Genomic DNA, 13,931 nt, shown 5'->3' with positions numbered 1-13,931 from the left:
CATTAGGTTCCAGAGTCTGTGTCCCCGCCATCAAATTGGGATAGCTGTCGCTTCCCTCGTCTAGGTTCTCTGCATGCTTGGGCAGATAGCACTGCCTCGGTTTCTCTGTTCACATGTGGGGGACGTCCTTCACAGCTGTAAGGGCTAAAAACATAGTATCTCTCTCTTAAAAATCAAAGCTTAGATTCTGAGGCTGAGGCGTATTCTGTTGCAAAAAATATATACCTGGTCCTGCCAGCTCAGCTTCCAAACGATTTAAGAACTCCAACACACTTTCAGGTTTCTTTCTCTTCCACCCCTGCTGCAACACTTATCTGCTCTGCACGCACATTGGGCGTTTTGCACAGGCAGTTGATTTTATTTGCCTCCTTGCTCTACATTAAGTTGACGGGGCTTGTAGCATTGCTGTGCAGGGCAGATGGAGAGTGCTCACATTTGTGCGAGAGTGTGTAGACAGTGGCTGTTGTGTTGCATGCGCCACTCTGAGTAGTGTGTTTGAGCTCCCTGTTCAGTGCTGGTTGGGGGCTCTGGTTCTGTAGTAGCCTGTAAAATGCAGACTAGCAGCGCTGGTGGAAAGCATTGGTTTGGGTCGCTATATCTTAACAGCATGGCTGGATATAGCACACACAGGGTGGGGGGGAAGTATGCTTACCTGAAGCCATAACATGTTGCACTTTCTTAAAACAGCTAAAATCTGCGTGGCTGAATTCTCTCTTTGCACTAACGCTTTGCACTAATACCTCTCCAACTCGTAGCTGGCTTTATAAAGTCACCACTGTCTCAAAAGAAACTGACCGAGGACAGTGTGGAATTGCACTGCGAGGCGATTGGCAACCCTATCCCTGAGATCCAATGGTGGTTTGAGGGAGATGAGTCGAACGAGACCTATGCTCAGCTCTGGGATGGCGCACGGCAGGACCGTGTCAAAATCAACGCCACCTATAACCTGCACTCTACCAGCACCATCTACATCGCAAACCTCATGATCAACGACTCGGGCACATATGAGTGCCGGGCTAGCAACGACCCCGACCGCAACCACTTGTCGAAGAGCCCCAAAGTCAAGTGGATCCGTTCCCAGGCTAACGTTTTTGTCATCGAACGTGAGTGGCCGCACTGAGGCCTTGGCACTTGTTCAGACGCGCTGATGTCTTGAGTGTTTTGCCAGGCCTGTCCCCCGCACTTGTCCTGTGACTTCCTGAAAACTCTCCTCACCCTCCCGTCCTGGCTGTAGAACTGAAAGACTCCTACCCTCCTGTGATCCCCTTCACCATCCGTGATTTGATCCACAGTGGCCCTGCTCAAAAAGGGTTGTGACTTCCCAACCAAAACACCGTCCGACCAACCTGTACCTTTCAGAGCCCAAAGAACTAGTATGTACTGCTTGTCCTAAGATGCCTCGGTGTCCCAATGCTGACTCGCAGAATTCAGAGTCTTGATTCTGCTGGTAGACTCTGCCTTAACCACCACTGACAAACCAGCCCTTCCCTACAGTTCCTTCCAACTTCTGCTCCTGTGACCAGTCTTGCTTTACGCTTTCTTCCTTGCTAGCAGTATGAGCTGTGGGCATCAAATTCTTTTTTAGTTTCTGGTGATGCAACCATTTTTGAAATGGCCGTATGTGTCTGTGTGTGACACTGATAATGTGACTGTAGTTATCTGTACTGTGGAAGTGACCAAACTTTCTCTCACTTAGAGTTAAAAGTCCAGTTTTTGAGCTAGACGAGATCTTTTTCCTCTCGGTAGCTGAAACTTGGACTAATGCATGGAAATCAAATTTAACCTCACTACTTAAGATGGTATCTTGGCTCTTGAAATCATTGGAACTAAATGGTTGTAGCATTTGTGGTGTATGTTCTAGGTAGTGCAAATGTTCTAGATAATGCAAAGAAATCTAGTGGAAGACAATACTGCTGGAGTAGTTCTTAGCTTTTTTTTACCATCCTAAGTGCTTTTCAGCCCTGTGCGAAATGTTCCTTCAGAGAGGGCTGGGGTGGGGTGGGAGAGTAGAAAACCTCACGTTTTATATTGGCTGCTTAATAGTTTCCATTGATTGAACTGTTTTCCCAGAGACTTTCCTCTCCCTGTGAATAGAATTTTTCCTCTAGTGATCTCTTAGCTGCGTGACAACAGGTTAGATCAACTTTCTTGTCAGACTTTGGAGAGTCAGGACCTCATTCTCCTGTTAAACTGGTGTAAATCCACCCAAGTCAGTGAAGCTACATTGATTTCAGATGTGCAGGCTGGATTCCAGTCTCTCAGACTTGCATTGTGTTTCCATCCAAAAAAGGGACTGGATTGTGGTCCTCTGTTCAATCACCAGGTGAAATTAAATCTGTTAAACCCTGACAGATTCAGGTATGAAAAAATGGAGTGAATGATAACACTGCTTAAAGGGTTTTCCCCTTGTAATTGCTCAGATATGCAATGGAAAACGAAGTGCTTTGATGGGCACTTAGCTGTGATGGAATATAAAACACAACCGCTCCTGAGAGCGCAGGAGGCTCCGAACCGTCTAGAGACGGTTTGGAGAATGATTCTGCCTTGCTCTGCTAAGGGATGTGCGGAGAACATAGTTGCCTTTTTGCCAAATGTGCTCAAGACTTGGTTGTCTGACTCCTCCTGCACCTCCCTTGCTGATACTGTTTATCAGTTTCTTGTAAGTTGCGAGGGTAAGTGAAAAGCTGCCATGGAGACGGTGAGTGATATAGATGTTCTTTGTTTTAAAGGTCCTAAGGCAGGTGAAATGGCTGCTGAAATATATAAATGCCACATGTTAACTTAGGTTTGTTATGAATGCAGATCCCATTGTAGAAACCTCCCCAAATGTGACTTCTGGCTCGGCTGTTGTGATTTCCTGTAACATAACCGATCCTCAGGGTCCGGTCATGGGCCATATGTGGAAGAAAGGAGACAAGACCTTGACCTCCGATAAGGAAATGACTGAATATACCGCCTACAAGTAGGTGTCTGAGGGCATTGAGGGGGCGGGGGGAGAGGGGGGAGATATTGTTCTTGCTCTGGTCTGTCCCAAGAAAAGTTCTGTCTAAGGCAGCTGATACTTCAGGTCAGCCAGACCCAAATGGCAAGGTTGTGGAACTAACTATGAACATAGGACAGGTACTTCAGGGAAGGATCCAAACTTGGGGACAATAACAGCATTGGACTATCAGGACTAAGATTCATTGAGGCTCAGGGCCTTCTTGTTTGCAGGAAACTTGACCATACTCATGCTACCAAAAAGCCTGCCTTCTAAAGCACTGAGCAGGGAAATTTACTTCCTTTCCCCCAACCCCATTACACCCAAGGTCCCTGCCAGTGTGCCCCAGAGAGGCAATTCCTTCCCACTTCTAAACTATAGCAGTACAAGATGTAACATGGCCTCAGGCTATTGACATATCTGGCCTCTGCTGTGGTTCTGCACCCCATCCCTCCTGAACATGCAGTGGGATGGACTGGCTGGTGATCAAACACACTGAGTTCATGCAACAATTCAAAGGATCGCTGCTGGATTTCCTGGACGGAAGCGGCAATCGTGAGTGCAGTCGGGGGGTGCTCAGATACAGCCCTGGAGTCCTAAAACTTCTCCTGAAGGCCAGGAAGTCCTCTGCAGGACTGGGAAAGTTCAGGTGGGATTTTAGTGCTCCAGCATTGTATAGAGGTGCTGCGTGTGTCAGGGGGCCTGAGAGATGAGGAACCTGGATTCTGGTCCCAACTTGGTAACTGTCAGATCTCACACCAATAGAGAGACCGGGACCTGCCCAGTAGGAATAATACATTGAGCCGCTTGGTGAAAGGCATATTTAAAAGTATGTATTCTAGTGTCCTAAATTTGTTCCTTCTGGTTTGTCTGCTGTGTTGACTTTGGACAGAACTGTGTCAGCAAGGTTCCTTGTGATAAGCTTCGGGAAATGGCTTTGATGAAAATCAAGTGTTTGAAGGCACTCAGACAAACCAAACCAGCATTCCCACTCTCTGGACAGGAAGTGAACTGTCCCGCTCCTGCAGAGGGCCACATGTGGTGCAGGAGACTCCAGGATATGTTTTTGTTTGTCTGCACTTGAGTCGGGAAAGATTTTCCTGCGCAGTTCTCCTCGGGTATGCTTCCAGGGTCCTGTCCGTTGTCCCCAGAGAGCTGCCCTGCTAGTTACAACGGTCACTGCCCAAGCCTTTCTAGTCCCAGGCTGTGGCTGAGCGGGAACTGGAATACCAGCCCCATTGTAAAGGGGCAACGAGCTTTCCAGACTCATTACCATCAGCCCCTGCTGGCATTGGCCCAGCCAGCCGGAGCGGCATCATGTCCTTTTGTATGGCAGAGCTGACGTGCCTCTCTCCCCATAGCAACAGGGAGCTGAACAAGGATTAAAGTATTTCTAAGCCAGCCTCCCTCGTGTGACCTCAATTCCTTCGCTCGAGTGGCTTTTGGAAGGGGGAAAGCTCCGAGCGCAGCAGAACTAACAAAACCGCCCATTGTCTGTGCAATAACAGCACTGAAACTCGGCCCCCCGCATTGGGGATCACCACGCTGCAGAATCGAGCGTTTGTCGTGAGGCAGCTTTAATCCATCAAATCCTGTCGCTGCAAACCCCCCAAGACACAAACGGCAGGTTCTGGATTTGGGCGGGATTATTCTGCCCTAATCTGATTTTCTTACTTTTGAAAGCCGCTGCATAGCCCCGTGTGCTGCCCTTGCTTGGTGGGCATTTCTGAACGGGAGCTGAGCAGCCACTCCCCCAGTAACTTTCTTTTAAACCCATCCTGCTGCCGCTTTAGCTGTCTGATTTGCAGAGCGGTCACGGGGTTGATGTCCCACATGAGAGGTGGGACAGCATATCTGGAGTCTTGCTAACTCGGTTCTTAACTTTTTTTTTTTTTGGTTGCACGCCTTGTGATAGCTTTGCTCTGCTGAGTTCATTTTAAGTTAGCCTCTGAGGCCTTTGTTGCCTGAAAGAAAGAGGAGCATGCTGGAGATGGTTTACGCTGAATACAACCTCACTTCTGGTGCTTCAGAACCTTGGTTTTGCTGACCAGTTTTGTCCTGTTAGTCACAGCTCCACATTAACTGCAGAGTCAAGAAAACGCAGTGTCATTGCCTAGGATGTGTCTATGCTGCAATTAGACACCCCAGGCCAAGCCAGCTGACTCAGGCTTGCATGGCTAAGGGGCTCGGACCACCTCGCAGAGTTCTAGACCCTGGACTCCAACGCAAGCCCGAATGTCTACACCATAATCAGAGCCCCTCAGCCCGAGCCCCGTGAGTCTGAGTCAACTGGCACGGGCCAGCCACGAGTGTCTAATGGCAGGGTAGGCATACCCTCGGTGGGTGCTGGGGGCAGAGCTAGGAAGGAGTGAAAGGTGGATGGTGGGTTTGCAGATTCATCTGCCTGGGTAGGAACTTAAAACTAAGCAATCTGGCCTGGGTGGACAATGCTGTGTTGACAGACCTTAGGCCCAGTACAGATTAAGGGCAGGGGGGAGCAGGGGAGGTGGGCTTCTGCTAAACATATGGATGGGCTTAGTATTTTTTAGCTCCAATTCAAGTGCCTAAGCAGAAAAGTCGGCCTATTTCTCTTGCCCATCGGTGAAAGCTCAGCCCTGCTTTCTGCAGCCTGGAGTTGGCTGTTCCTTTCCAGCCTCTGAGCTAATGACGGGATGGTCTCCCTGCTCCCGGTAGTGTGACAGGCCGTGACGTCCCCTAAATCTTCCTGCTTATGTCCCTTTCTTCTTACAGAATAGGGGATGTGAATGGAGACAGCTCAGGGGTGTACGAGTGTATCTTCGAAACGAAGCCCCCTGTGAGTAGGACTGTGCACGTGACAGGTAACTATTTTAGTATCTCCTCTCGGGTAAGGGGGGTGGGCGGATGTGCTCGCTCAGCTCTGGCAATTTACAGCTGCTTCTGGTAGTAAATGGGGAAGGAATGGGATAGATTCCTACTAGGCAGCTTCTTCTAGCGTTAGGATCAAGCGGCTTGTAAACAGAACAGTTTGGCCGCCTGGGGAAGCAGAACCAAAGATGCATCAACCCTCTGCCTTCCTGAACAAAGGGAATGATCCCCGTGGACATATGGGCAGGGGGTGAAGATAGCTAATAGCTGATCAGGTGGTCTTGAGCCATGAATCTCTCATCGCCTGCTTGGGAAGCACCTTGAACGCTCGGTCTTTTGAGAGAAGGGATGGGAGCCAGAGGCCTGTTTCTCGGGCTGACATACAAGCCTATGGCTACCTTGCCCATGACGCTGGCTAGCTGGCCTACAGCACTTGCAGCCCAATCAGGCTGGCCAAATCCCTCGTCTGAGCTGCCTTTCTCTGCAGTTAAGCCACATGTGACGGCCTACAAGAAATCCGAGCATGGGAACGAGGGGGACACCGGCGTTCTGATCTGCAAGTGTAACTCTTATCCTCCTGTTAGTCAGTGGACCTGGTACAAGATCATAAACGATGTGAATGAGGTGAGCATTTTGGGGGGACCTCTCTTCCCGGAGGAGTGGTAGGGAGGGTGGCAGCTTATCCCTCCCCTGGAGCTGTAACCCTGAGATAGGCAGCTCTGGAGGTGCCTCAGTGAGCAAGGTAGGTCTGTGTGGGGTGGAGTTGCTAGTGGTCCAGTCACAAGAGGCTGCCCCAATCATTCGCCTCTTTCCCCCGCTTCCAGCCCATCATCAATGGCACAGAGCGGTTCATCATCAAGTCCAGCGGGAACAAGACAGAACTGCGCGTTGCTAACCTGGACATCGAGAAGGACCCAGGCAAGTACGCCTGCAACGCCACCAACGAGTTGGGCACCGACGGCACCACTGTGGAACTGCGGGTTCGTAGCCGCCTGGCAGCGCTCTGGCCCTTCCTGGGCATTGTGGCCGAGGTGCTGGTTCTTGTCACCATCATCTTCATCTATGAGAAAAGGAGAAAGCCAGATGAGGTCCTTGATGGTAAGGTGCACCTGGAGTTTAGGGGTTGAGTCTAACCCAGGAACTCTGCAGCATATGGGTGTAACAGTTCTGGGTAGGGTGGGGATGAAAGTATCTTGATTTCAGAGGGGGCTTCCCCGCTTGCAGAGATGCTGCCGGAGGGGTTTCTGATCAGATGTTAAAGGGGAAAACCGCTCTGCTCGGTGCCTCCTGCCCCAGCCAGGGATAGATACAGCCTCTGATTGGACCTGTGTTGGCTAAACTCATCCCTGATCATAGCCAGAAGGCTGAGATCCTCCTCATCTCTTCCTAACACAGTGATGTCACGTTGGTAGTAGCCAATCACATTGCGGAGAAGAATTACTCAGCGACTTGTAGTGTGAGTCATCTGATCGGAAACCCTTGAGCAGACGTTACCAAGAACTTCTGAAAGGGGGATTATAGATTCCTAAAAACTAGCTGCAGACCGGTCAGTTCTGGCTCTGTAAAAAGATGCCTCAAACTCTGGCCCTCTGATGAAGGGAATTGCAAGAAGCTTATCCCGAGCCAGCGCAAAGCCTTGCCCCGGAAGGTTATGTGGTGGTGGGTTTCTGGGATGGCTGAGAACATGGCTGTGACCAATGTCCCTGCTGGCATTATCTTTCCGCTCTCTTCCCTCCTCTGCTGCTGGGTGGGACCTCACATGGTAAGTGGAAGAGACAGCTCCAGCTGTCCCTCTGCATCAGTCCTCTCACCAGCTGCGTATAATCTTCAGAGTGCCCCATTGCAGTCCCCTGGGCCTTACCGCTGGGCGGCACGTGGGGGAAGTGTGGGCCATGGAAACGATGGCACGCAGCCCTCTCCTGTTAGAGGGAGGCAGATGCCAATGAACTGGTGAAAGGTCTGAGCGAGTCAGGTGACACCAGAGATGTCTTTCCCTAGTTACAGTGCTGTTGATGTAGCCAGCGCACGGTGTTTGGCAGAATGTGTACAGGGCGGGGGCACTGCTCCCCCCCTACTTCCCTGAAAGTCTCCTGTTTAATTTAATGCAATCTTCGCTTGCTGTCAGGGTCTGTGTGTGTTAGTGCTTGGGCTCTGGGACATTCAGCTGGATCAACGGGGCTGCAGTATTTGAGGCAGGAAATGTGTAATTGTGGCTCTGCTGTTGGCTTGGGCAAGTCACTCCAGCTCTGTGCCAAAGAGGAATTATACTTCTTGGGAGTGACTGAGGGTTGATTTTTATGCCCAGCATGCTGAAGCTTTGGCTGTTCAGTATTAAACAGCTGCCCAGCCATTGCTTCATGGATCCCCAGCAGTGTGGCCTTCAGATCCACCTCAGTTAATGTGGTACAAGAATTCCTCCGGGTTGGGGGTGAAGTTTAGTTATCCTTGGCAGCTATTAGTCCTCAGGGATCCCAGAAAGGGACATCCCTGGGACAGCCAAGCCCACTACTTGCCAAAAAACAGGTGACCACCTAGGAACAATACAGCTCTTGCTGCTTCTGGCCTTAAATTCACATCCCTAGACCCTGCTGAAGTGACAGCTATATTGGCTGTTGGGAGGCTCAGGATGGGATGGCATCTTAACTGTAATCTCCGCCAATATGCAGCAGCCTATATAGAAAGGCCTGTTCAGAATGCTGGCTCTTAAGGTTCGGGGACCGGTGGCTGGGTGGGATGTACAGGACATGATGTTTGGCCAAAGGCTGCATCCTGACCTTTCTTTTTCCTTCTTACCATGCGATCCTGGACCTGAAGATGATGATGGAGGGTCCGCACCACTGTGAGTACCAGCTCTCTTCTTATATGACATGTTGGCACAGATGCAGTGATGTGCTTTGCATACTTGTGGGCATGAACAAACTGGCTAGTGCCCTAGTGCGGTGGTTCTCAACCAGGGGTACACGTACCCCACGCAGGACGCAGAGGTCATCAGCTCATCTAGCTATTTGCCTACTTTTACAACAGGCTACATAAAAAGCATTAGCAAAGTCAGGACAGACTAAAATGTCATGACTTGTTCATACTGTTCTGAATCCTGTACACTGAAATGCAAGTACAGTATTTCTATTCCAATGGATAGATTTTGTAATTGTATGGTAGAAATGAGAGAGTCAGCCATGGTTCAGTACTAGCGCGCTGGGACACTTTTGAATGTTGGTCTGATTTTTGTAAGCGCGTCGTTTTTAAGTGAGGTGGAACTTGGGGTATGCAAGACAAATCAGCCTCCGGAAAGGAGTTTAGTAGTCTGGAAAGGTTGAGAGCCGCTGCCCTAGTGAGCCAACCAGCTACCAGAAATGCCTTCCAGCGGCTTGTCATCAGTGTGGTCTTTGTTCACGGTGTTCAGTTGGGAACAGTAGCTTCTTTTGTGTTCAGATGGCTCATAACCGTATCTCGCTGTGTCCTGGATGCCTGTCTTTACATCTGTCCACTTTAGATCCGTGCTCCATCAGTGAGGAGGGAGTTGGCCCCTTAGCTCTCTATGCAGCCAGGCAGTTTCTTCTTTATTGTGCTAGGAAGTCCTGGCTCTCCTCTCACTGCCTTCTCTCTCCCCCTTTTCCTAGGAAAAGCAATCCCCCAAACCACAAGGACAAGAACGTCCGCCAGAGAAATGCTAACTAGGAGCGGGCGGCCAGGTGAGGCATATCAGCAACAACTTCAACCCTCAGCTGTCTGCACTTTGCAGAACGTGGTGTAGTTTGCTCTCCCAACCAGTGCTGAGGCCTTGCCTCTGCCCCCCGGTGTTCCCCACCACCGGCTGAACGCCTCTTGCTGGAAGCATAGGCAGCTCCAGCCCTGGGTAACGGATTGTTGGGTCTGGCATCACCCATTGGGAGCTAGTGGATGCAGATGGGCAGCAGGAAATGGGAGGGAGGAAATGGGAAACAGCGGGTACTTACGGCTTCGCAGGGGTCCATGTGCTGCTGATTTGGAGCCATTGTATCAAAGGGACACTGGTTAAAAACAAAAACCCCTTGCCCCTCATGTGAATAGCCCAAATCATTAACACTGGGGAAAGGCTCCTCCCTTAAGCTCCTTTGCCCAACTGCAGGGCCTCAGGCAGTGGTGCGCCTCCGTCTTTCCCGTTCTCTGCCTGTGACGTCATAGTCTAGTCTCTGATGGGCTATAATACTTGGGTCTCGTTTCAGTTGTTGGGTTTAGCGTGCAGGTGCTGGGTGGTGGTGGTGGCCTGTGATACACAGGCGGTCAAGCTAGATGATCTGGTGGTTGCTTCTGGCCTTAAACGGCCTCTAACAGTCGCCAGTTGTAACAACGCCTGTGCTATGCACAGTGGCAGAGTAACGCAGTCACTGCCCTGAAGAATCTAAGTAGACAAAAGGTGAGAGAAAAGATGATCCTCTCCATCTTGGAGAGGGAGCGAAGACTTAGGCCTTGTCGACACTACGTTGCCAACAAAAGGGGTATACGCTGCATGGGGCTGCTGGGCTGCTTTGACATTCCTCCACACACTTCAGTTGAAAAAGCAGCTGACAATCTACTAGGATGCCCCTGGAACCATGGGATTGAGAAACCTGCCTCATGTGACGCTGTCCCTGCCCCATGAGGCATTGCAAACCCTTCCCAAAGCGCCCTGCGGCCAGTTGCGCAGTGGGATCGCTACCACAGTGCACTGCTCTCTGTGTCCTTGCAAGAGCTGTGCGTGTGGATGCGCTCTGCCCACACAAGGAGCTAGTGTGGACCTGCGACGGCGATTTTAATTAAAGCGACGTGACTTTTGCCAACAAAACTTCGTAGTGTAGACAAGGCCTTAGGGTGCATCTGCGCCACAGCTTAGGGGGTGCCTTCCCAGTGCAGGTGAGCCAACATGCGAGCCCATCTTGAGCTCGCACACGGGCGGCAGCTCAGACTAGCCACATCAATGTGTAGAACCAGGGGATTGTATTCAGTTGATTAGCCCATGCTGCTGCGGCCACGCTGTTTCTAGCCTGCTGCCTCCAGCACAGCTAGTGAGTGATTATTTACCCTCCCTGCTGCTGTGTGGACAGATCCTATGTGATTTGCCTGACAGTGCGCACACAGAGAGACAGAACTGGGAGTTGAGCCTTGATCTCCTGAGTCCCAGTCCGATGCCTTCGCCACTAGGTCATCTTCCCTCTGGCTGTACCATTTAAACCACTGTACTGCCTAGGAGTGCAGCACCCCCCTAGCTGTCTGAAATAAAACTGCCTGGGTTGGGGACGTCCCAGCAATGGCTAACTGGCTTCTCTCTCTCCTGTCAGGTGGTGTGTAGCTGAGAAGATCACCTGGATGTTTTGTTTTGCAAAGTAGCATCAAGAATATCCTAGGGCGTCCTTGCAATTCAGTTACTTCACCTTTTAAAGAAACAAACTTAAGTTGTAGCTTCTAAAATATACACTTTTTTTAAAAAGAGCAGTGGGATGATTTTTCTACCTGTAAACTTAGTCCCTTTGTTGCTGGTAGTCTTTGGTCACTGGCTGTCTTTTTGTCCTATATCTCAGTGTTGGTGCAGGGAGGGCAAGGTGGGAGCGTGACCTGTGTGGTGTCTTGCTGGCTTTATGCAGTGTGTAAAGTTAATCGGGGGAGAAGGAGGTGTGCGGGGAGGGGTTGGAGTGTGTCTGCAGACACTGCGCTTCCAGGAGTCAAAGTGCCTCTGCCCCGCTTTCCTGATTTCTGGTCGGAGGCCCTGCAGGGAGCTAAAGAGAGAACTGACGTCGCCATGTAGGCGAGCGTGAACCTTGGATGCAGCCCGCATGCCGTGTCCTCCCAGGAGCCCTGTCATCCCGCCCTGTTTTGTGCATGTCAGGGAGAAACTGTTTCAATGACCTTTCAGAGGAGACCTGATCTGACCCAAAGGGGTGGGAAGCCAGTTATGTACCGGCTAGAAGAGATACTTTACAGAGCTTGGATTGGGTGGTGTGTGTGCTCCCACCTCTCTGTGGCACCAAGGGGGGTGTCTGGCTCCATCCCTTGGGGAATGGGTGGGAAATCCTCTGATATCTGCAGGAACCCCCCCCTTCCCTCCCCTGCAATTGATCAATGCCATAGCTACTCTCATGGGCTTCCTGCCCCATTGTCTCTCTCAGCAGGGCTGCTTTATTTACCCTCTTAAACAACAAAGACAACGTAAGGGGTAGCTTTTAAAGCTGGAAACTGAGCAAATGTGACTAGTTAACTTATTTCACACTGTTTTGTTAGTCTCTTTTTAAATGTCGCTACACTGGGGGTGGGAGGGGGGGCTGAGTCTTGGAGTGATTGCTGGGCTGCAGGGCTCATGTTCAGATCTGCCAGGGAGCAGACTGACTGCACGTTTCCTTGTGCTCGAGCCATCTCAGTGTTTCTCTGTGACTAGGCGCCTGCGAACGGACAGATGCGCCACGCAGTCTGTATTCATCACCCGTGTTGTTGGGTTAGCATTGAAATATTCCATCTGTTAACAAACTTCACAAATAAAGATGATTCCTTTTTCTGGTCCCGCTTGTGTGAATTCTGATTCCTGCTTTCAGCTCCCGGTAGGCCAGCAGCGATCACGGCAGGCCTCATCTGCTCTGCAGTGTAATGCCACCTTCAGCATCAGTCACTGGCACCTCTCAAGAGATCGCTGTGGTTTGGAAACACGGGGTCAGACCTTGACTTCGGGCTGGTTGGACTTGAATCCCCAAATGCTTATGGCTTGCACTGCATAATCACCCCTTGCTCTTACAGAGCGCTTTTCATGGGTACATCTCAAAGCACTTTGCCAAGGGAAGTACATATTATCCCCCATTTTATAGATGGGGAAACTGAGGCATGTACCGACGAAGAGCGACTTTCTCAAGCTCACCCCATGGGCTGGGAATAGACCCTAGGTCTCTTGAGTGCATCTCCTGGGATCCCCTCTGCCACAGGCCCACGTAAGGTGAAGTGTTGGGTTCCTTTTGAGTGGTCCAAAATTGCATATTCTCCCCTGCCTCTTCTGGAGCCGTGGCGCCCACGTGGCCCTCGGAGGGTGACCGAACACTGGGTTGTGGGCGTTCTGATGAGTATGGCTGGAGGCTGAAGGCCCCTCTCCATGGATCGGATGCAGCGCAGGCACCGGCAGAAGTCTAGGCTTACTTGACCTGGAGGGGTTACCGGGGGCGTGAAGGGGTGGCTGGGGCCCATTCAGTCTTTGGCACACCTGGGATTCCATTTATTACTCTGGTTAACGGGTTTTTGTGGACATCTGACTAGGAGCTGATTTGCGCCTCAAATGAATCTCAGTTGCAAGTACCTGTCTGTCCCTACCAACTTCAGCTGGCGTGGAAGGGATGCTGCCTAAGTGAAGATCGTAACTGATTAAAGTCCAGGGGTGTCTATGTGATCAGTCACTTTCCCCTTTACGGGTGGAACCCATTCCTGTCATCCGGGAGGGAGGTATCCCCCTTGCAGCCCCTTTATTCCAACAGCCGGCCTGCCCCCTTCTCTTGCACCGTCCCTCCCAAGAAGCTTGATCCGTAATGCATCCAGCAAGCGGAACAATGGGCAAGGAGACATTTTCAGTTTCAGGTTTCACTGCTTGTAAACAAGAAGCCGAGGGGGTTTCGCTGTTCCTCGCAAGATGTGGAGTGAGGCCTTCATGGGGATTCCCCTAGCATGAGCTACAGGAATGGCCGTGCGGCATCAGACCAATGGTCAATAGAGCCTGTATCCTGCTGTTAAAGTTGTTTCAAAGGGGATGCTATTTTTCCCCCCGGTTTGTATATGCTGCGATCTGAGTCCTGGGCAGCCGTAGATGAATGCTGCTTAAGCAACAAGGGCCCCAGACCCCGAAGGCACAGCTGAGCAGTAGCAGTGTTATGAAGCGCGGTTAATGGCTTGAGTTTTCCTTGCTGCACTCTCCTACCCAAGCCACATCTCTAGTAAGCTCGTTGGGGGCAGGGACTGTCTCTTTGTACAGCACCTAGCGCAACGGGATCTTAGTCGGTGGCTGGGCTGCTCGGTGCTGCCGTAACAGAAATAAGCACCGTTTTCTAGACTTAGCCCTTTTTCCTTGTTACCGTGTTTAGTTCTTAGGGGTAGCTGGCCTACTGTGCCTTTGGTGTCTTAA

At 50.9% G+C, this 13,931-nt stretch overlaps 1 protein-coding gene across 1 annotated transcript; it reads left to right on the top strand.

Moving 5' to 3' along the window:
* Positions 1-727: 727 nt before the first annotated feature.
* Positions 728-12,337, top strand: BSG (basigin (Ok blood group); the record flags this gene model as incomplete). The annotated part of the gene is made up of 8 exons (XM_026655061.1): positions 728-1,103; positions 2,803-2,962; positions 5,732-5,820; positions 6,315-6,451; positions 6,652-6,925; positions 8,642-8,666; positions 9,448-9,519; positions 11,125-12,337. Coding segments are annotated over 7 exons (1,119 nt in total), but the record flags the coding sequence as incomplete, so codon positions are not given.
* Between the last annotated feature and the right edge of the window lie 1,594 nt (positions 12,338-13,931).

The sequence above is a fragment of the Terrapene carolina genome, unplaced genomic scaffold, assembly GCF_002925995.2.
Source record: "Terrapene carolina triunguis isolate 2854851 unplaced genomic scaffold, T_m_triunguis-2.0 Scaffold194, whole genome shotgun sequence".
Classification (NCBI taxonomy): domain Eukaryota; kingdom Metazoa; phylum Chordata; order Testudines; family Emydidae; genus Terrapene; species Terrapene triunguis.
Note: the sequence above shows the minus strand (reverse complement) of the source record. Positions and strands in the feature narration are given on the sequence as shown.